The sequence below is a fragment of the Microtus pennsylvanicus genome, chromosome 1 (genome assembly GCF_037038515.1).
Source record: "Microtus pennsylvanicus isolate mMicPen1 chromosome 1, mMicPen1.hap1, whole genome shotgun sequence".
Lineage (NCBI taxonomy): Eukaryota > Metazoa > Chordata > Mammalia > Rodentia > Cricetidae > Microtus > Microtus pennsylvanicus.
In genome coordinates this window covers 100,066,518-100,087,461 of record NC_134579.1, presented here as the reverse complement: position 1 = coordinate 100,087,461, position 20,944 = coordinate 100,066,518, and the positions used below count along the sequence as shown (strand labels likewise).

The 20,944-nt window shown below is 54.7% G+C and overlaps 3 protein-coding genes across 12 annotated transcripts; 2 read left to right on the top strand and 1 right to left on the bottom strand.

Annotated features, from left to right (window-relative positions):
- Window positions 1-659: 659 nt before the first annotated feature.
- Ache (acetylcholinesterase (Yt blood group)) lies at window positions 660-7,650 on the top strand. Of its 5 annotated transcripts, none has more exons than XM_075976278.1 (5): window positions 660-1,392; window positions 3,442-4,534; window positions 4,886-5,370; window positions 6,350-6,519; window positions 7,305-7,650. In XM_075976278.1, exons 1-5 carry the CDS (start codon window positions 1,340-1,342, stop codon window positions 7,424-7,426), a joined length of 1,923 nt encoding a protein of 640 aa, XP_075832393.1. In that variant the 5' UTR covers window positions 660-1,339; the 3' UTR covers window positions 7,427-7,650. The 5 variants fall into 5 exon arrangements, with proteins under 5 accessions (XP_075832393.1, XP_075832419.1, XP_075832402.1 ...); XM_075976304.1 differs by lacking the exon at window positions 660-1,392 and adding an exon at window positions 1,724-1,852 and having other exon boundaries at window positions 3,445-4,534; XM_075976287.1 differs by lacking the exons at window positions 660-1,392; window positions 7,305-7,650 and adding exons at window positions 1,724-1,852; window positions 6,639-7,298 and having other exon boundaries at window positions 3,445-4,534.
- An 81-nt stretch (window positions 7,651-7,731) lies between these two features.
- On the top strand, window positions 7,732-8,829 carry Ufsp1 (UFM1 specific peptidase 1). The gene is made up of 2 exons (XM_075974178.1): window positions 7,732-7,764; window positions 7,832-8,829. Exons 1-2 carry the CDS (start codon window positions 7,732-7,734, stop codon window positions 8,618-8,620), a joined length of 822 nt encoding a protein of 273 aa, XP_075830293.1. The 3' UTR covers window positions 8,621-8,829.
- A 44-nt stretch (window positions 8,830-8,873) lies between these two features.
- Srrt (serrate, RNA effector molecule) lies at window positions 8,874-20,602 on the bottom strand. 6 transcript variants are annotated; one of them, XM_075976179.1, is made up of 20 exons: window positions 20,322-20,602; window positions 19,942-20,081; window positions 15,663-15,791; window positions 15,277-15,423; window positions 14,864-15,052; window positions 12,826-12,995; window positions 12,558-12,742; window positions 12,349-12,444; window positions 12,153-12,267; window positions 11,798-11,955; window positions 11,542-11,603; window positions 11,379-11,457; window positions 10,950-11,138; window positions 10,466-10,639; window positions 10,232-10,385; window positions 9,931-10,124; window positions 9,620-9,776; window positions 9,376-9,477; window positions 9,141-9,246; window positions 8,874-9,060 (listed from the first exon to the last, which is right to left on the bottom strand). In XM_075976179.1, exons 2-20 carry the CDS (start codon window positions 20,061-20,063, stop codon window positions 8,985-8,987), a joined length of 2,604 nt encoding a protein of 867 aa, XP_075832294.1. In that variant the 5' UTR covers window positions 20,064-20,081; window positions 20,322-20,602; the 3' UTR covers window positions 8,874-8,984. The 6 variants fall into 6 exon arrangements, with proteins under 6 accessions (XP_075832294.1, XP_075832285.1, XP_075832302.1 ...); XM_075976170.1 differs by having other exon boundaries at window positions 9,141-9,267; window positions 9,376-9,465; XM_075976187.1 differs by having other exon boundaries at window positions 9,376-9,465.
- Window positions 20,603-20,944: the final 342 nt, after the last annotated feature.

Sequence of the window (20,944 nt, the reverse complement as noted above, 5' to 3'; positions counted from 1 at the left end):
AGCTTATTCCTGTCCCAGATCTTTCCTTCCGTGAAACAAACTCGTAATTACAAAGGTCAGATAACAAACTGCCCAACATCACTTGCTCTCGAACAAATTGGACAAGGAACAAGATACCATCACTAACAGGGCCCCCTTTATGGGCTAAAAGTCCCTGAGCGTCAAGACTGGACAAAACTGGGCTCATTAGTTCCCCCCGTTTCTCCATGGTTTTAACGATCTAGCATTATCACGCTCAGAAGCCGCTTCAGACTCTTTCTCTCCCACAGCGACAGTAACACACCCTCGCCCCTCTTTCCAGAAAGACCAGGAAACAGATAATGAAGGGCTGATCCCACCCGTCTTCCAGGCCAGAGTGGCAGCCTCTGGCGCCACCTGGCGATAGTGTCATCGAGTCAAGCACCGACTAGTCGCGGGTGAGCTGGCCTGCAGATGCGTTTCCCGGCATGCAGTGGCCAGGTTCTCCAGGGACAGGAGGGTTGGGAGGTGGGGGATGTCGTAGTTTGGAGACGTGGAAAGCGCACTTCTGGGCGGGGTTCGACTCAGCGCTGGTGTCCCCTGGGCCAACCTTCTTCAAGGCAGTGCGCCCTAGCTCCCAGGACCTAGGAGGTGACCGATGAGTGTCTGGGGCGCGAGGGACAGCGCGAGGCGGTCACAGCGAGCATGCGTGCGCGTGTCCTCCCCCCACATCGCTCCACGCAGCGCCCTGCACCGCGCGCGCGCGCACGCACGTCCCCACGCTCGCGCGTGCAGGCCAGTCTCCCACGCAGCAGCGGCCGGCAGGCTCCAGGGACAGATGCCCCCACCCACCTCGCGAGCCACTTGTCCCTCCCGCGTAGTGATCTCGTGTGGGCACGAAGCTGCACAATTTCCACCGTCACTCGGGTGCTGATAGGGAGACTCCCTAGAAGGCAGAGCGTGTGGTCTGTAGGACTCATGAGCAGGCTGGGGGCTCCAAGGCCTGGCCGCTCCCACCTGCTAACCACAGCGACCAATGAAAGCTTGGCCTGGTGATGTCATGGCCCGGCCGGACCCTTGTGATGACAGCCGGAGGTCATCGGTCAGGGGAATCAGCTCAAGCCCACCCTTGGGGGTTCCGGAAGTTTCCACTGCTGCAGCCGTGTGCAGTCTCTCCCTGCAGCCTTCTGCAGGCCACTGTGTGGTCTGCCTTCTCAACTGTCCCCGCGTCACCTCTCCTTGCCCTCGGGGGGTCTCCTCCTATGAGGAAGAGCCTGTGTTTCTGTATCTGTTCCCACAGGTGTCCCTTCATCTCCAGAGATGCTCCACGTCATTTTCTTCTACCAGTGCCAGCTGAGGGGGTCCTCGGTCAGGATTTCACATGTCGCTTCTCCTAAGCCACCCCCATGCTATGTCGTGGTTACAGATGCTCAAGTAATAGGCCTCTGATCTTTCTGGATTAGGGCTATCATTATGTCCTTCCGTCCATGAAAGTCGGTCTGTCTGTGACTTGTCACCGCAGGAGCCTGTCGCCTGCGTGAGCGGTGTCTGGTGTCTCCGCAGGCTGCGGTCCGTCTGTCACGTGGGTGTCTGACCCGTCGCTGCAGGTCTGCGGGTCTGTCGGTCTGTCTGAGTCTAACACTGGAGCGTGTCTGGGCCCCGCTCCCCGGGGTCCCAGGGCTTGAAGGGAGGGAGAAGGAGGGGAGGTGGCAGCCCGGGGGAGCGGGGAGGGGCGGGGGCGGAGACAGTGGGCGGGCGGGGGCGCCGTGCGGCCCGGAGGGGTGTGTGCGGGGGGCCGGAGGCGGCTGTCACTGTCGGCTCAGCCTGCGCCGGGGAACATTGGCCGCCTCCAGCTCCCGGCGCGGCCCGACCCGGCCCGGCTTAGCCGCCTCAGGTGAGTCTCCCAACCCACCCGGGACCCTCCACCGCCTGGGGACCAATCCGCATCCCAGGGAAACCGGGCGGTCCTGGAATGATCGGAGCCCCCCAAACAGAGTCCACTGCACCTTCTGCCTCCCGGGGCCTGCCCAGAGGGCCCCCCCCACTACCTCGCACTCCTCTGAAACTCCCGCTAGCCGCAGCATACTTATGATGATGCTCGCCTGGCCGGTGGCTGCTTCTGCGCTCTCTTCCTGCAGGGACCCCCTGAAGCCCCATTCCCCACTCTCCTCCAAGTCTGGGGACATTGGAAGACGCCCCCTGTTTGGGGCGGAGCCCAAACTGCGCAGGTTACTGACATCCCGACTGCACCACCCCCCATCCCGAAGGCCGCGACCCCAACGTCCCTACCCAGAGCCCCTTGCCAGCTTCAGGACCCCTCCTGCGGAGATTCCGTCTCTATTTTTCTTTCTTTCTTTTTTTTTTTTGTCTTTTTTTTTTTCTAAAGGGAGGCTCAGCGGAAGCCCCGAGTTATAATTAGCCCCACTCGGGTTTCCTGATTAATCTCCAGCAACGCCACTATCCCCAGATCCAGACGAACAGGGCTGGCTGGGTGATGGGTGAACGCCCGAAGGGGGTAGTTCCGACCCGGGGAATTTTGATCTCTTGGCTGGAGATGCCGGAACTACAACAGCTGTTGCCCCCAAAATAGCACCCCTGCCTTTGCAGCGGGGATCTCCGGAGCTCCGGAACACAGGCGTCCTGACTCGCCCTTCAGTCCCCTCTGCGATGCTCATGATCCTTCAGATCCCCCCCACATCAAGGCTCGGGCGGGGAGCGCTGGCCTCCTCTTGGTCTCTGCTGCTCCGGGTTGGCAGCGGCAGGCACTGCAATATAGGGATGCATAGGGGCTTGAGTCCTGGGGAGCCCCTCAAGGGGCTGGTGAGCCAATTGACTGGAGTCAGGAGAGAGGGGTGCGGCTGATGAGAAGCAAACGGGTACCAACCGGCTGTACCAGGAAGAAGATGAGGCGGAGCAGGGTGGGGCAAGGTGTGGACTGGACAGGATTTGGGATGCCTTCAGGACCTGGGACTCCCAATACCTTGAATGCCCAACCCAGTCCCTGAAGGCTTTGGCCAACCCAGGAGAGACTTGGGATGTGCTTTCTTACCAAAACTTGCAAGCTCCTGAAGGGCCCCACCCGGCTTCGAGGGCCCCGCCCCTGTCCTGAGGCCTGTACAAGAACTGAGGCCTTTCCAACCCAGCTCTGTAAGCAAGGGGGTCTTAGGCCAAGCCACAGAGGCAGGGGAAGGAGGTATGGGAGGCCTTGGGACTTGCTGGGCAGGGGAGAGTGTGTATTAATGGGTCTTATCTCAGTCGGCTGCACTTGTTGTGGTATGGGTGTGTGTGTGTGTCTGTTTGATCTTGTGTTCCCTCCGGTTTGTCTGCCTGGGTCTTGTCTCCGTGTTTGATTCCATTCCTCCCCTCCCCTTGCCAATCTGCCCCACCTCCTCTGCAACTCCTTGATAACCCTTGGGCAAAACTGTTACTTAATCTCCTTCCAAGCTGCCTCCTGTCTTCACCCTTTACCTTTCTTTCTCCCAGCAGACATCCGCCTGTCATGGCAGTCATGAGGCCTTCCTGGTATCCCCTGCACACACCCTCCCTGACATCTCCCCTCCTCTTCCTCCTCCTCTCCCTCCTGGGAGGAGGGGCAGGGGCTGAGGGCCGGGAAGACCTACAGCTGCTGGTGAGGGTTCGAGGGGGCCAGCTGAGGGGCATTCGCCTGAAGGCCCCTGGGGGCCCAGTCGCAGCTTTTCTGGGCATCCCCTTTGCAGAGCCACCTGTGGGCTCGCGTAGGTTTATGCCACCAGAGCCCAAGCGGCCCTGGTCAGGAGTGTTGGATGCTACCACCTTTCAAAATGTCTGCTACCAATATGTGGACACCCTGTACCCTGGGTTTGAGGGTACTGAGATGTGGAACCCCAACCGAGAGCTGAGCGAAGACTGCCTGTATCTTAATGTGTGGACACCATACCCCAGGCCTACTTCTCCCGCACCTGTCCTCATCTGGATCTATGGGGGTGGCTTCTACAGTGGAGCATCCTCCTTGGACGTGTATGATGGCCGTTTCCTGGCCCAGGTTGAGGGGACCGTATTGGTATCTATGAACTACCGAGTAGGAACCTTTGGCTTCTTGGCCCTGCCGGGCAGCAGAGAAGCCCCTGGCAATGTAGGCCTGCTGGATCAACGGCTTGCCTTGCAATGGGTACAAGAAAATATTGCAGCCTTTGGGGGAAACCCGATGTCAGTGACTCTGTTTGGGGAGAGTGCAGGTGCAGCCTCGGTGGGCATGCACATTCTGTCCCCGCCCAGCCGCAGCCTCTTCCATAGGGCTGTCCTACAGAGTGGTACGCCCAATGGGCCCTGGGCCACCGTGAGTGCAGGAGAGGCCAGGCGCAGGGCCACACTGCTGGCCCGCCTAGTGGGCTGTCCCCCAGGTGGCGCTGGTGGCAATGACACAGAGCTGATAGCCTGCCTGCGGACGCGGCCAGCTCAGGACCTGGTGGACCACGAGTGGCATGTGCTGCCTCAAGAGAGTATCTTCCGATTTTCCTTCGTGCCTGTGGTGGACGGGGACTTCCTCAGTGACACGCCAGAGGCCCTCATCAATGCTGGAGATTTTCAAGACTTGCAGGTGACTAATGGTTGCCCGGAGTATTCTGGGTTTCATCCATTCCTCCCCTTCCTTCCCCAGAGCCCCAAGCATGAGGGCTTACTGCAGACCCACAGTTAGAGGTCCGAGCTTGTGGGTCCCATGGTCATTCCCTCCCTGAGGAGGGTTCAGATCCCATAGTGGTTGCTGGGCAAAAAAGAAACGATGGGTATATTTTTTTCTTTCCTCCATGCCTTGTCCCTTCCCTGCTCTCTACTCTACGTAATTCTGACTCTGTGATGGTTCGTCCCTCTGGCTATTTGTTTGTTCATCTGTTTCTGTCTGCCTGTCTATCATCTCTCCATCCTTCTCCCCATCTCCAACAATCCTCAGGTGCTGGTGGGTGTGGTGAAGGACGAGGGCTCCTACTTTCTGGTTTACGGGGTCCCAGGCTTCAGCAAAGACAATGAATCTCTCATCAGCCGGGCCCAGTTCCTGGCTGGGGTGCGGATCGGTGTACCCCAAGCAAGTGACCTGGCGGCCGAGGCTGTGGTCCTACATTATACAGACTGGCTGCACCCTGAGGACCCTGCCCACCTGAGGGATGCCATGAGTGCAGTGGTAGGCGACCACAACGTTGTGTGCCCCGTGGCCCAGCTGGCTGGGCGACTGGCTGCCCAAGGGGCCCGGGTCTATGCCTACGTCTTTGAACACCGTGCCTCCACATTGACTTGGCCCCTCTGGATGGGGGTGCCCCATGGCTATGAAATCGAGTTCATCTTTGGGCTCCCCCTGGACCCCTCGCTGAACTACACCATGGAGGAGAGAATCTTTGCTCAGCGACTTATGAAATACTGGACCAATTTTGCCCGCACAGGGTCAGTGGTATTGGAGTGGAGATGGCCTCTGGGGGTCCAGGGGAGACGGGTGCTTATGGCTGATAGTGGAAGAGAAATACCCACAAAGGAAAGGGGATGCGAGAACAAGGCAGGCAGAAGGGGGAGTCCTTAGGAGACAGAGCCGGATACTTTTTATCCCAGCACTCAGGAGATAGAGCCCAGTCCACTCTATATACCCAGGCTACATGGAACTACGTAGGAAGCCTTGGTGGGGGAGGGGTTGGGGCGAGTGCTGGAAGTACGGCTCGCTGGTAGAAGGCTAAGGGCTGGTAGAAGGCTAAGGACACAAATATATACGAGGCCATCCCCAGCACTGCAAGAGATAGATAGCGAGGTGACTGGCAAGATGGCTCAAAACAGGTAAAAAGCATCGCTGTGCAGGCCTGACTACCTGAGCTGGATCCCTGGAGCTCACATAAGCGTGGAAGGAGAAAACTCCACACATTTATCTCTGACGTCCACATCTCTCTCTCTCACACACACCATCATCATAATTTAAAAAAAATATTAAAGACAGAGAAAGGCAATAGAGGGCTGGGGCACCTCAGTTGGTAAAGTACTTACTTGCCTAGCAGGCACAACCCTTGAGGGCACCAGAAGTTCTGTCACCCATGTTTTAGAGACAGGACTGCACCTACCTACGCCCAACTAGGATTTTTTTTTTTTAATAGAAGGGGGAAAATAAAAATTGAACAAAGAAAACAAAGGGAAGTGGAGAAAAACACCCTTTGTCGTCCCTGCACTCAGGGAAACTGAGGCAGAAGCATTGCCAAATTGAGTTACACAGTGACACGCACGCGACGAACACACACAGACGAGATAGACAGATGGCTGGAGGAGTAAGGAGGAGAGGATGGGTGTCTCCCTGGAGTTGAAGAGGGTTCAAAGTCAGGAAGAGGACCAACGACATCATTCCTTATCCCTCTGGGCAGGCTGAGATTTCCCCTTCCTTCCGCAGGGACCCCAATGACCCTCGAGACTCCAAGACCCCACAGTGGCCACCGTACACCACTGGAGCGCAGCAATACGTGAGCCTGAACCTGAGGCCCTTGGAGGTGCGGCGGGGGCTGCGCGCCCAGACCTGCGCCTTCTGGAATCGCTTTCTCCCCAAATTGCTCAGCGCCACTGGTAGGCGCGGGGTGGGGGTGAAGGGCAGGGAACTAATGAGGCGGCAAGGGTTGGAAGGAGGGAAGAGCAAAGGGATGCAAAGACAGGGTGTAATCCCCTCTCTTCTCCACCTCCCCCAGCCACGGAGGCTCCCTGCACCTGCCCAAGCCCCGCCCATGGGGAGGCTGCCCCGAGGCCCAGGCCCGACTTATTCCTGCCCTTTCTCCTTCTCTTCCTTTTCCTCCTCCACACCCGGCTTCCGTGGCTGTGACTACAGCCTCTTCTCTCCTCTGGCCTCAGAGGACACTTACTCTAGTATGTGGCTGGAAGGAAAGGAGGGGCCCCTTCTAGGGATACAGCACCCCACTCCCTTCTCAAGCCGAGACAAACTGGACAAAGTCAGTTTAAGTGAAAATCCAAAAACCAGTTTTCTTTTTTTAATTTAAAATTATCACCTGGAAATTGAGCCTGATGTTGAGGGAAGAAGGACCCGGGGATAGACAGCGTCAGTCAATGGGGCTTATAACCGCCAACCATTTCTGTGTCTTCTCTCTTTTCCCCAACCCATGGACCCTCCTCCCATTTTGGTCCTGTTCCTCCCATCCATCTTCCGACCATTTCTCTCCACTCGTGTTCCTGCCACCCTTCTCCACCTCTACTCTCGTCCTCCGTATCATCCACTGTTCTCTTCCCACCACTCCCTTCGGCCTCCTACGTGGCGTGCACGGCGGCGCACTCACGCCCCCTCTTGCTGCCCTACCCGCTCCGTTTCCTTCTCCTACTCTTGCGGGGCGCCCCGGCCGCAGACACGCTGGACGAGGCAGAGCGCCAATGGAAGGCCGAGTTCCACCGCTGGAGCTCCTACATGGTACACTGGAAGAACCAGTTCGACCACTACAGCAAGCAGGAGCGCTGCTCAGACCTGTGACCCTGGGGAGACCCTCAGGTCTCGCCGCCCTGCCCGAGCCCCTAGCTGTGTATATATACTATTTATTTAAGGGCTGGGATATAATACAACCAAGCCCCAGACCCTGTCCACCCCATCCCGACTCCCCCCCACCAGGGGCTCCCCTTCTTCTGCATGTCTGGGACCGAGCTCCCATCCCCGCGGTGCCTTCGCCCCTCCGGGCCGCCAATAAACTGTTACAGCTACTAGTTTGTGCTACTGGCGGGAAGTTGGGGCGGGGACCGAGTCAGTGCTGGAAACAGAAGCCTCAGGATTGGCGAACATCGATGCACCTTGCCTGCAGGATCCGGCGGAAGCAAGTTCTGGACCCACCCCTTGGGGCGGAGCTTGCGACTGCGCAGCAAGGCTGCTCGTCCCCGCTTTTAGAAGGCTCCGAAATCGGTGTCTACTTGTGGCATTTCTCCTTCGTGCTTCGGTTTGGTGAGGGTTCCCCGGTTCCGCGCGCCCACCCTGCCCGCAGCTAGCTCCAGAAAAGTCCAGGAACCCGTAATTCGCCCCGCCTCGGCTGACACCTGCCTGAGCACCCTGGAGCTGTTGAAGGACGTGCACCTGGGCCTGGCTCTGCCCTGCCACGGTCCCGCCCGACTGGCCCTCCTCTCGGGACACTACCTTTACTATCACTACGGCTGCGATGGACTGGATGACCGCGGCTGGGGATGTGGCTACCGCACGCTGCAGACACTGTGCTCTTGGCCAGAGGGCCAGTCTTCCAGCGTGCCTGGGCTGGCAGCCATACAGGCTGCCCTGGAGGACATGGGCGATAAGCCCCCAGGGTTCCGGGACTCTCGGGACTGGATTGGCTGTGTAGAGGCCAGTCTCTGCCTGGAACACTTTGGAGGACTTCAGGGGCGCCTATGCCACGTGCCCCGTGGAGCCGGACTTCTGGGAGAACTGGAGCGGCTTTATTCCCACTTCATGGAGGGCGGTGGCCCAGTAATGGTGGGAGGGGATGCAGATGCTCAGTCTAAAGCCTTGCTGGGGATCTGTGAGGGGCCAGGTCCGGAAACCTATATATTGATACTGGACCCACACTACTGGGGCACTCCGAAGAACAGGAGCGAACTGCAAGCTGCTGGGTGGGTGGGCTGGCAAAAGGTAAGCAGTGTCTTTGATTCCAGTTCCTTTTACAACCTGTGCTTGACCAGACGTACCTGAATCGACCCACCCTGCCTGCACTGTGGGACAGGCTCCAGAACTGAGACTGTTCACTGGTCTCTTCCACCACCAAAACTCTGGGACGGGGCAATGGCACAGGCACGTGGATCTGCGTTCAAAGCCAGCCTGGTCTACCCAGCAAGTTCTAGCTAGCCAGGGTTAGAGGGACACTTCTCAAAAACAGTAATAAACTGGCACAGTTCAGCTGACTCCGGTCCTGCCTGTGTTTGGGAAAGGTGTACAGCACATGAGACACTAGCAAAGTGCTTTTTACTAGCAGGAAAAACAACGTACAAAAAAATTCTCAGCTGATGGGATGAAGTGGTCATGGGTAGTAGATGGTCGTCGATGTAGAGTGAGGGGCTCAAAAGAAATCAACATCATCTGGGGCGTCCAGGTCCCTATACTCCACTATGGCCCTCGGGTCTCCTCGAACCATCCTGTGAAATACAGGAGTGTGGGGTGAACAGAAGCCCCTGGTCAGAGGGGAAGGAGCGTGGGCCTGTCCATTCCTGCTCACCTGTTCCGAGGTTTCCCAGGGTATCCTCCTTGGCCTCGAAAAGCATCATAGTTCCCGCGACCGGCGCCGTACGGAGCATGGGGGTATGGAGGCCCTCCTGTTGGGACTGCAGGGCGGACAGCACCAGCTATGACAAAGACCCAGGTTGAACTAAAAACTGACCTCAACCTCAGCCTAGCTAAGCTCTGGAGCCCTCCTCAAACACCAAGCCCCTGCATTGCCCTTCCAGACTCACCTCCATAGCCCAAGATGGGAGGCCGGGGCTGACCATATGGCATCAAGCCCTGTGGCGTCTGGTGCGGATAGGGAAGTCCTGGAGTCAGGCCTGGGGGGAGTACAACATGGACAGGAACATGAATTACTGCGGGGGAGGAAAGGAGATGACAAGGATTCTAGGAATAGGGCCGAGAGGTTAGTGGGGTACACTTCTCAAGGAGTAAGGAATCAGGTGTGGCAGTCCCTCATGGATCGTATCTTACTCTGGGCAGGGCCAGGTGGCTGAGCAGGCTTGATCTCAGGCAAAGCTGGGCGCTTAGCATCTGTGAGAAAGTTGTTAAAGAATGCCACCTCCTTCTTCACCTCCTCAATCTTCTCTGCGTGCTTATTGAAGATATGTTTGCGTACAAACTCAGGGCCCTGGGTGGGAAGGACCAGAAGAGGGCAGCACATGCTGCAGTCTTGTTCCTCCAGAACCCCCTGGGCAGTCACAGCCTCCTCCAGTCCTCTAAGGGGTCTTGCTGCCCCAAGGCCACCTCCCAATCCTCCCACCAATTCTTTTCACATCCCAGACCTTGAATTTCTTGCCACTGAGAGGACAGAGCCACTTATCCTTGCCCAGTTCCTGCGTGTTGGAGGTGACAAACTTCTCCACTTCCTGTTCTGGGTCCTTACGCCCCATCTTCTGGGCCTCTTCTTCAGAAAGAGATTCCCGCACACTCAGCAGCGGAGTCAGTTTCTCCTCAAACGTCTTCTGCCACTCCAGCACTGTGGATCGGACAACAGAGCAGGCTGAGAGCGAGCTGGAGGCAAGGGTAAGGAGGGACAGAGAAGACGGGGGACACAAGACAAGATTCAGGGGACCTGCAGCATACCTTCTCCGTGACTGATCCGGTTGGGAGGCATGGGCCCCCGAACGTGGATTATGCCACAGCGGTTGGGCATCTCGTCTTCGTTGGGGTACTCACAAGTGTTGTAATAATCCAGAGAGTGCACAATCCGCAAATACAGCAGGAGCTTATCTAAGACCTGAGGGAGTGAGACATACCAGGTCACTACGCAGCCAGCACCCCCAGGGCCACACCACCCCAGATGGGCGCAGCTGGCACCTTGATCAGCTTTTCATCCCTCTCCACATTGATCTCTGCTGGGTTGCCTTCCTTGGGAGGCTCCTCAGGAGGGGGCCCTCCACTGCTCCCCAGAAGCTCCTCCTCTTCCGCACTCACTTCCTCAATCAGGTAGTCAGTGATGTTCTTTAGGATGGGGTTTTGCGAGGGCAGGCTCTAACAGGAATGAGATGGACAGTGAGGCAGAGACGATGGGAAGAGGGAAGCGCTTCCTACTGCTCGCCACTATGTAGGCCCTTCCTGCCCAGCCCATAAATTACTTAAAATGGGGAGATACCACCCAAAGGGGCAAATAAGGGAAGTTCTGGGTAGGATCCAGACAGAGGTCATGAAAATAAGAAAATGAGGTCAGAGGGATAGACACACTCAACTCCTGTTCTACATTTTACCCCCTTCTGACTTCTCAACTTAAGATACTCTAAGGAGCTGTTGGGTACACTGGAAACAATCCCTGGGAGTCACCTACTGTGGGCACAGGTGGTGTCCCAGGCTCAGAGGCCCAGAGCTGGGTCCTGTCATCCAGTGTGTGGATCAGCTTGGCTGCCAGCTTGATGTCATTGCGCACTATCTGCTTGTGCTGTGTGATACCATTAATGTTGCGGACACGACGGGTCAGGTCTCTGTTCACACCAGGACTCAATTCACACTCACGGAGCTGTAGGGACACAACAAGCTGGCCCATGATTGCCCCAGAAGCTACACCCTCAAGACTGGGCCCTATAGAGAACTGGTAGTTAAATCCAAACTCCCCAAGGGTCAGGGACCAGAGGGATTGAACATGGTCCCAGCCTCACAGCTTCTCAGACAGAAGGGAAACAAATAGGTGAACACTCGTGGCTGCGAGTGGACAGGCACAGCCTGCGCTGCTTCCTGCAGCCCCGTGCCCAGAACTTACGCGGATGTTCTGCAGGTTCCAACAGATCTCCTTAATATTAACGCTGCGGTCAAAAGTCACCCAGCCACGGCGGAAAAACCTACATGAGAAAGCTTGTTAGCAGAGCCTGTTAGCACGGTCCTGGGATGGCGCCAGTGGGACTGCTCATCACTGTCCAGCTCACCTCCTCTCAGGTTGGGGCTCCGACAGCGCCACTCGCATAAAGCCTGGGTATCGCTTACAGAGCTGCAGGAGTCAAGGACAGAGAAGAGTTCACGCCTTTCAGCTCTGCACTTTCAGAACCCTAAAGTACCCATCATCCCCAACACCCAAAACCACAAGGCAGACCAAACCAGGTGTCCCTAAGCCAAAGGCAGCCTGCCACCTGAAGGATCTGAACCTCAACCAGCCCTGTCCCCAAGACCAATGTCCCCACTCACAGAAATGATCTCTGCCCTCGAAATGTTGGGGGCAATGTTGCGCATGAAGAGAGAGCAAGTCTTGTGCAGGGGCCGGGGCTTACACTCCAGCCCTGCAGCATCCTTGGGCTTCTCCCTCTCTTCTTCCTTGGGCTTCTCCTTTTCTTTAAGTGCTTCTTCTACGTAGGAAGAAGTAGGAGTTAATACAACTTTATTCACTTGGGTGGAGTAGCAGTTACTACCAGACTTCACCTCTCAGGACACCTTCCCACCAGTCAGACTATCTGTCTCTGGAGCATGTTCTCACTCTCTGTGTCTCTCTCCACCAGCCCATGCAGTAAAACAAAGGAGCAGAAACAACAACAGTGAAGCGTACCGGTCTCCTCTTTCTCCTCCTCAGCTGGACCACTCTCAGACTCGGACTCAGATTCGGACACACTGCCCTCATCAAAGCTGTCATCACCACTCTGCTTCCTGTTCCGCTTCTTGCTCTGGGGAACAACAGGAGCAAGCCAATCAAGACCACCCAAGATCCGGTCTGACACCTTGGTCTCATGCAAGACACACCTTACCTTCTTGGGTTCCTTCTCAGCCTCTTCTTTCTTCTCCTCATCCCCGTCACCCTCAGACTTCTTAGTTTTGTCATCATTAGGACTGTCATTTTCCGGCTACATGAAGAGACAGTTTCTGAGAATGTCAATCTTTTCCTCTGGCCGCATCAGAGCCACCCCTACCATCCCACAGTGGAGGTTACGGGCTCCCTCAGCCCCCGCCTCTTGACCTGTTTTCCATCTTCTTTCTTCTCATCCTTATCGTTGACCTTGCGCTCTCCATCCCCCGGGACTGGTCCAGCACGGCCTTCCTCTTTCTTGTTGGCCTCCCCAGCCTTGCCTGCCTGTTCTTCCTCTTCCTCCTGCTCCAGGATTCGGAGGTCATTCTCCGTGCCACCTTCCATCTTAATGACAGCTACCAACGACAACAGCAGAGGTCGTAACCAGAGCTTGGGCTTCTATTCCCAGCCAAGACCTCCCCAGCCTCTAAGCCCACACCTGCATCTAACATCTTCACAATGGCATCAGCTTTGTCTATGTCCAAGAGAAGGTTGTCAAACCAGCCACTCTCCATGAGGGACAGGAACACCTTCAATCGGTTCTGCAGGGCCCCCCGGGCCTCCTGCCGGCGCTTTCCCACCTCATCGGGGTGATACTTAGATCGGAACCTGGGAGAAGAAGCAAGCAGGGTAGGAGAAACAAAACAGTTACTAAAGGTCCAGGCAAGGCTGTGGGGAGGGGCCCAAGAAAGGTGGGGCATAGCCTCTCACACCCACAGAAGGTAATAAAATCAAGAAAGGGGTGCACTAAAACCACCCAACACCCCAAAAGGAACCAGAGGTCATGCTCTGGGAAGATGTGGGGAGAAGCAAGAACTGAGAGCTCTGTTAGGACCATGCTCTGGTCACGGGTCATGAGGCAGCTCTACTGCTGTGGGAAGAAGCACTAGTGTGCCAATGTTTCCATTCCCAATGCTTCACAGAAAGCTAGGGAGCAGGAGCCCCCAGAGAACCTCCCTCTCCTGGCCAAGCCCAGACGAGGTTCCCGCCAACTCCCTCCACCCAGGTGGAGCCAGAAGGAAACCTGAAGTGTACCAGATAGAAAAGGCCAAAAGGCAGGACACCTTTCTTCCCTAGTGGGATGATAAGGCAGTGAAGGGACAGGAAAGAGCAAAGGGTGAGGCCAGGGCTGTACAGCTCAGACAGGCCCATGGGAGAGAAAAGAGGGCTGGAGGGTTAGAATTTGGGGAGAGTGTGAAAAGGAAGCATTTTAATAGGCCTCTGAGGGTAGGGAAGGAAAGCCGAAACAGAACAAACTAGGGGTATGAAATAAAGAGGAAAGGAGGGATGGGGAAATGTAAGCAGGGCCCAGAAATCTGAAACAAAGACAGACGAGCTGAGGAAACAAAAGTGCTCAGCAGAGAGCAGACATGGACAAAGAAAGAATGAAAGGTTCATGAGTGATGCAAAGACACACAGGGCATCAGAAGGGCACATAAGGACAGGACAGGACAGGCTGAGCAGAGAGGAAAGCCGCAGGCGTCACCTCCAGGATCTTTACCTTGGCTGCTTGGTCAAACAGAGCTCAAGATTTAACTAGTGGCGCCCAGGGCCCATGCTGGCTGGCGGGCTGCCCGCTGGCTCCTGGCTGGGGTGACCGGCCTAGATGCCCCGCCCCCGCGGGCCTCCGCGGTGGGGGCCCTAACTGACTAGCTGCCTAAGCAATACATTCAGCTAGACCACTGCATTGTGCACAGCGGTGCCCTGCCTGTCTGCCTGGCCGGGCCCCGCCGCTCTGCCCAGGGGCTCATGTATGGGCTGGGTATGGTGGGGGTGGAGGTGGGTTTGCTCCGAGCTCCGTCGATGAGCGGGTGTAGTTCCCAGTTCTGGCTCTTTTCAAGGAGGAGGAGCAGAAAGAGGATGAGGAGGAGGAGCAGGAGAGGGGAAAAGATGGTTGATTAAAATTAAAACATCCACATAAGGAAAAAAAATTCAAATTCTTTTTTCTGTCAAACGACCCTGAGATCTTGGCTGTTCTTGTCTGGCTTCACTCGTTGCCTTTGGGAGACCACTGCCACACGGGGTCCTGGTGACTGGGGATGATAATGACCCACACCAACAAGAGGGTCACAGTCTTGTGCTGCCCCAAGAGGCTGAGTAGCTCTGGTCAACTGCCTGGAGGTGTCCCAGTGAGGACAGCAGAGAAGGGAGACGGGTGGGGGTCCCACCAGCCAACACTGTTTCCCTCCCCTTTCCCACTCCCAGGAAGCACCATGTTGGGGAGAACTGGAGGAGGACAAGGCTGCAGCTCCTCCAGCCAGACCAGAGAAATGGGCCAGGGCAAAGGGGGCAGGCAAAGCCGGGCGGTGGTGGCGCACACCTTTAATCCCAGCACTCGGGAGGCAGAGGCAGGCGGATCTCCGTGAGTTCGAGGCCAGCCTGGTCTACAAGAGCTAGTTCCGGGATAGGCACCAAAGCTACAAAGAAACCCTGTCTCGAAAAAAAAAAAAAAAGGGCAGGCAAACAGGGGCACTCACCACTCCTCATCTTTATGAGCCAGGAAAAAGTCCTGCATCTGCTGCCTTCGGAAGTCGAGCTTGTAGTCATTGTAGCGCTTAACTGCCTCGGTCTCATCCACGGAGTCGTCCAGGGACAGGAGGAATTCTTTGAAAGACTTCATTACGGGTGGTGGCACACCCAGGTCAATCTCTGCAATGCTGCCTAGCCTGAGGATTCAATCAGGAAGGCTCGATTGTGAAGGAGAGGTAGGGTCTAGGCAGTCAGACACCCACCCCTTCCTTTGCCCACATGCCCACCATGCAAGCAGTAAGTGCTAACTTCACAGGCACCCAGAACCTAGCCCTCTCCCAGGTTCCAACCATGGTCCCTAGCTGCCCCAGACAGTCCCAAAACCTGGAAAATCCCTTCTTCCCACAACCCCAGGCTTTACCTGGCCTGGATAGGCAGGACATGGTGCTGCATGATGTGGACGTCTGGGTGGCCCCAGGGCTGAGGGGGGCCGTAAGTTGGTCCCCCACCCCCCCCAGCATAGGGCATGTCATAGCCACTGTGGTATGGGTCAGAGCTGTGCTCATCCCTGAGGGTAGGGGACACAAAAGTCAGACACAGAAAGAACCAGAGCCACCTCTCCAGGACATGGACAAGGGCAGGAGGAGGGGCACACATAGGATATAGTCTCTCATCCAAGGGATAATGGGACAAAGGAAGGCTGTATGTGGGGATGACCGAGACATGGAAGCAACCAGCTTTCAGCAGGAGAGGAGGGCTGAGGCCCAAGGGAGCTGAGGGTTAGAAAAGAAAGCAATGCCACCTCACCAGTCTCTCCGCATGCGCTTTTGTGGAGGGCTAAGTTCATGGCGAGGGGGTGAGAAGCGCTCTCTTCGATTCCGGTCATAATCTCGATATTCACCCCGACTGCGGCGCTCACGGCCACGGTCCCACTCTCTGAAAGTAAGAACAAGTCACAATAGGAAAGACAATAGCTAAGATGGAGATGCGGATGCATTGGTGGAATGCCTGCCTGGAAAACACAGGCCTAGCTGGGCTGCAGTGGCGCATGCTTTTAAATCCCAGCACTTGGGAAACAGAGGCAGGCGGATCTCAGTGAGTTTAAGGCCGGTACGGTCTACAAAGCAAGTCTATTACACAGAAGGAGGAGGTGGAGAAAACACAGGCCTTGGGTTCATTCTCTAGCACTGCACAACACACGAAGCACAGTAGCTTGACAGCTGTGGTGGTTCACACACAGGTTGGCCTTGAACTCCCTATGTGACTACAGCTTATCACTTCGAACCTATCTGCTACTTTCACATCCCAAGTGCACACATCACTACACTTACATTAAATCAAAGCTTTAGCATCTGTGAACCTTAAAACTACACACTAATATAGATTACTGTGGAGGTACAGAAACTCAATCTCGTGCTTCCTGAATTTGTTCCATCTTTGAGCTGTGCTATGCCCCTGTCAGGCTGCCCTGAATTCACTCTGCATACTAGGCAGTACCTAAACTTGAGATCCTCCTGCTTCAGTTTCAAGAGGAGAAGAGATTATAAGCTTAGATCACAAAGTTATTCTGAGGTCTGGTTCAGAAGAGCGCCCACAGTGGTAAGATGGAAAGACAGACAACCGCGGCCCACATGCATTATCATAAAAGAAAACACTTAAGTGGCCCTTTCAGACAATTTTGGCTACACCGCTATACCTTCTGCATAAAGTTAACGGACTCCTGCTGTGCTGGCAGAGTTCTCAAACTTTTTTTTTTTTGAGACAGGTTTTCCCTGTGTAGCCCTAGCTGTCGTGAACTCACTCTGTAGACCAGGCTGGCCGCAAACTCACAGAGAAATGCCTACATCTGCTTCCCAGGTGCTGGGATTAAAGGTGTGGACCACCAAGCCCAGCAGCTCTCAATCCTCCTGCCTCAGCCTCTCAAGCAGCTGGGCTAGGTAGTTTTTGGGTTTTGTGGGGTTTTTTTTTGGGGGGGGGGGTATTTATTTATCTTTTAGACAGGGTCTTTCTACGTAGTCCTAGCTGTCCAGGAACTCACTGTGTAGAACAGGCTGGTCCCTGACTCCCGCGACTAATAGAAGGTGTGAGTCCCTCACTAGGTCCCCTTTTTAGTTTTTGTGACAGGTTCTTCCCCTTTGTAATCATGGCTGGTCTGGAACTCCCTACTTAAACCAGGATTGTCTCCAACTTGCACAAATCCTCCTGCATTTGCCTCAGGAGTGCTGATTACAGGGGTGAGCTCTGCTCCTGGAAAGAGACAGTTTAAAAGCTGAAGCAGATAACTAGCACTTGGAAAATGAAGGCAGTTACATAGTAAATATGAGACCAAACGAGGCTATATAAGGCCCTGTCTTTAAAAAGTTAGCTGGGCCGGGCAGTGGTGGCACACTCCTTTAATCCCAGCACTTGGGAGGCAGAGGCAGGCGGATCTCTGTGAGTTCGAGACCAGCCTGGTCTACAAGAACTAGTTCCAGGACAGGCTCCAAAACCAGAGAAACCCTGTCTCGAAAAACAAAAACAAAAAAAAAAAGTTAGCTGGACTGTTTCACCAAAACCACACCAGTAGGCTAAGGCTGTGGCTTGCCTAGAATGTTCAATGCCCTTCCACTCACTGTGCTACCAGCTCTTTGAGCAGCTCCTGACATTTCTCACTATACAATATCAAGATATATTCCATTAATATAAGTCATTAATCCCGGCACTCAGGAGGCAGAGGCAGGTGGATCTCTAAGTTCCAAGGCCAGCTGGGTCTACAAAATGAGTTTTAGGACAGCCAGAACTACACAGAGAAACTCTGTGTTTAAAAACAACCCCCCCACACACAGCCAAAAAAAAAAAACAAACAAAAAAGATCTATTTCATAAAAGGCTGCTCATCTCAGAAAAGTTTGAACACTAGGACATTTTCAAGCTCATACCAGTAGATACAAGTTTTCCAAAATTGTTTCTACCATCAAGTTCCATTAGCAACAAATACAGACAGCTTTCTTCTAAGCAACAGTTTCTCTTAGCTTACTCTTCTGCACAAGTTTGCTAACATTAGGGTGAAGTCCCAGTGTTGACACTGCTCAAATAAAAAACAGCACCTGTAAGAAAATGCTTCAGGCTCCCCAGCCCATCACACAGCTGCTTTTGCTAACAACAACGACTACCCTGCAGCACCGTGCTCTAGGATGAACACTTCCCATCCGTCACTCATCCTGAACACCAAACCAGAAACACTAACTGATGTTCTCCTAGCTGGCATCCTTCCTATGACCTCCGTGCTAAGCATCTGCCCCTCAGAAATTAAGTTTCCTCGCAATGATCTATTTGTGGCGTGTACCCAAAGCCACTTTGACCTCGCTGGTGAACTCTGAAGGACTTCATCTAGTTTCAGACTCAGAAAAGCAACTCTGTGTCTTCTTCCTTAAAGAAACACCAAGGAAAGTTGGGTATGGTGACTCACTTCTAACTCAAGCACTGAAGGGGCTGAGGCAGGAGGATCATGTTCCAGGCCAGTCTATACCACATAATGAGACCCTGTCTGAAAAACCAAAGTGCAAGGGGTGTAGAGATGGCTCCCAGCAGTTCAGAGGACTGAGGCTCTGTTCTAAGAATCACATGGCAGCTCACAACCACCTGTCAACTTTCTAGTTCTAGGAATACAACTCGGTTCTGCCTTATTCTCTCGCTTTTTTTTGTTTTTGTTTTTGTTTTTGGAGACAGGATTTCTCTGTAGCTTTGGAACCTGTCCTGGAACTAGCTCTTGTAGACCAGGCTGGCCTTGAACTCAAAGAGATCCGCCTGCCTCTGCCACCTGGAGGCGCCACCTCCACTGCCCCACCTATCCTGGCTTCTTACAGGCATCAGGCACAACATAAATCATGTAGGCAAAACACTCCAACATATTTTTTTTAAAAAAATTTTTAGCCGGGCGGTGGTGGCGCACGCCTTTAATCCCAGCACTCGGGAGGCAGAGGCAGGTGGATCTTTGTGAGTTCGAGGCCAGCCTGGTCTACAAGAACTAGTTCCAGGACAGGAACCAAAAGCTACGGAGAAACCCTCTCTCGAAAAATTTAAAAAAAAAAAAATTTGCTGCTGGTGGTGATAAAGGCACTCATTTAATCCTAGCACTGGGTTATTATTATTTTTTGGCTTTTCAAGACAGGGTTTTTTTCTGTAGCTTTGGTGCCTGTCCTGGAACTAGCTCTTGTAGACCAGGCTGGCCTCAAAACTCACAGAGATCCACCTGCCTCTGCTGGGATTAAAGGAGTGTCACCACCGCCCACAGGCCTTTCTTTACTTTTTGGGGTTTTTTTTTGTTTTTTGTTTTTTTTGACTCCTAGCACTGGGAAAGCAGAGGCAGACTGGTCTCTGTGCTTAATGTCTGCCTGGTCTATGTAGTGAATTTCAGGACCACCAGGACTACAGAGACCCTGTATCACACACCCCACCCCCCCAAAAAAAACAAGAAAGGAAACACAAAACTGACAAAACAAGCAAACAAAAATAAATAGATAAAAGATACAATGTACACGTAACAAAATGCAGTGCTTCTTGGACAAGGGCCATAACTTCGTTGAGCTCTTGTCCAGCAAGTACAAAGACCTCGTTCCCATCCCTAGTACGGCACATGCCTGTAATCCCAGCATTGGGGAAAGTAGACAGAATCAGAAGCTTAATGCCTCCTTGGCTACCCAGCAAGTTCCAGGCCAAAGGGCCAAGAAACCTCCGGATGCCTCTATAAAGACTGTTCCCATTCAAACTCTTGGTTTTAACGCTTTGATCTGTCTTTTCGTCCTTACTGTGAGGGTTTGAATTGGAGGTCTCCCAAAGTGGCCTACACCTTAGCGGTGGATGCACGGGTCCAACTAGCTGCACAAGGCTCCTGTCCACCGCTACCACTGGCTGTCACTTTGATCTTAAACGCTTTTTAAAATCCAAGACAACAGTAAGTAGAAAACGGTCCAATGGTGGACTACATCTTAACAAAATTTTGTAAGGGAAAAGGCGACGCAGGTAAGGTGGGACGGAATAAAACCGCGGAGTGGGAAGGCTGGGGGATAAGGAGTCGGGAACTACATTAAAATTTAATATTGTCTCACCGGTCATTCCAATCGTCCCCTCGCCGTCTTTCATCTCTTTCCCGGGAACGGTCATAGTCGCTGCGCTCTCTCCGAAATTTGTCCCTCCGTCTCCGATCGTATTCGTCATCACTGTCACCCATCGTGCTGTCAGAGGAGGCCTGGGGCCCGGCGGCGGGCGGACACGGTGATGATGAACAAGGAGGACCAGAGGAGGGACAGTCCCCCGGGGGCAGCACGCCCGCCTCCCTCCCGCCGAGGCCGGCCTGCCATCCCGGGCAGGGCGATCGCTCCGACAGTTTCACTGTCCCCAGGGGTTCCCCCTTGTCCACCCCGAAGGCCCCGGGCACAGTCCTCTGCTTCCGATCCCGCCACCCGGGCCTTTCCTTCCCCTCCCCCACCTGGCAGCGGTCGGGTCCGTTGGAAGCGCGCGCCGGCGGCGGCGGGCTTGTTTTCCGGGCGGACCGGAACGCGCGGGGATGGCTCGCAAGGAGGGTTGGAAGGAGGACGGGGCGATGCTCGGCCCGGAGGCCGAAAAGGAGGAGGGCGAGACGGCTGAGGGTGAGGCGGGGGTCGCGAGGGGTCGAAGCCGCCCCGAGCTGGGCTTCAAACTACAAACAAGCCCCCCGGCCAAACTTAAAACTAAAAGAGAGGACGAGGGGCTGATGGGAAAAGGGTGGAGATACGGAACTCTCGCGCGGTTTTACGACAAAAATCCCTCAAGCGCTAGGAGCTACGGAAGCTGAGCGCAGCCAAGCCAGGCCTCCCCTAAGTGCTCGTTCCTTTTGCACACGAGGGGAATAGAGATGCAGAATTTCGCTCCCTCTAACGTCTTCTGGATCGGAACAAGTTTGCGTCTAAGAGTTGCAAGAACCCTGGGCTATTGCACCTCCTGACCTCTTCAAGGGTAGATTTGCCCTCTCCGCGCTATGGATGGGGTTGAGGGCAGTGGATGTCTAGGGAATAATGCATAGAAGCAACCATTTTAAAGCCATCTCCTCCCACCATTTTCTCCTTCCGCAGA

What these genes read in the sequence shown, in the direction of transcription:
- Ache (XM_075976278.1), top strand. Translation starts at nt 1,340, where the DNA reads ATGTCGCTTCTCCTAAGCCACCCCCATGCTATGTCGTGGTTACAGATG. An exon ending in GAGATTTTCAAGACTTGCAG is followed by an intron (nt 4,535 to 4,885) that starts GTGACTAATGGT and finishes AACAATCCTCAG; the next exon opens with GTGCTGGTGGGTGTGGTGAA. An exon ending in CAAATTGCTCAGCGCCACTG is followed by an intron (nt 6,520 to 7,304) that starts GTAGGCGCGGGG and finishes CCCCGGCCGCAG; the next exon opens with ACACGCTGGACGAGGCAGAG.
- Ufsp1 (XM_075974178.1), top strand. Translation starts at nt 7,732, where the DNA reads ATGCACCTTGCCTGCAGGATCCGGCGGAAGCAA. An exon ending in GCAGGATCCGGCGGAAGCAA is followed by an intron (nt 7,765 to 7,831) that starts GTTCTGGACCCA and finishes CCCCGCTTTTAG; the next exon opens with AAGGCTCCGAAATCGGTGTC.
- Srrt (XM_075976151.1), bottom strand. Translation starts at nt 20,063, where the DNA reads ATGGGTGACAGTGATGACGAATACGATCGGAGACGGAGGGACAAATTT. An exon ending in GTCCTGCCTATCCAGGCCAG is followed by an intron (nt 15,053 to 15,276) that starts GTAAAGCCTGGG and finishes TTGAATCCTCAG; the next exon opens with GCTAGGCAGCATTGCAGAGA. An exon ending in GCTCATAAAGATGAGGAGTG is followed by an intron (nt 12,996 to 14,863) that starts GTGAGTGCCCCT and finishes TTCTTCTCCCAG; the next exon opens with GTTCCGATCTAAGTATCACC.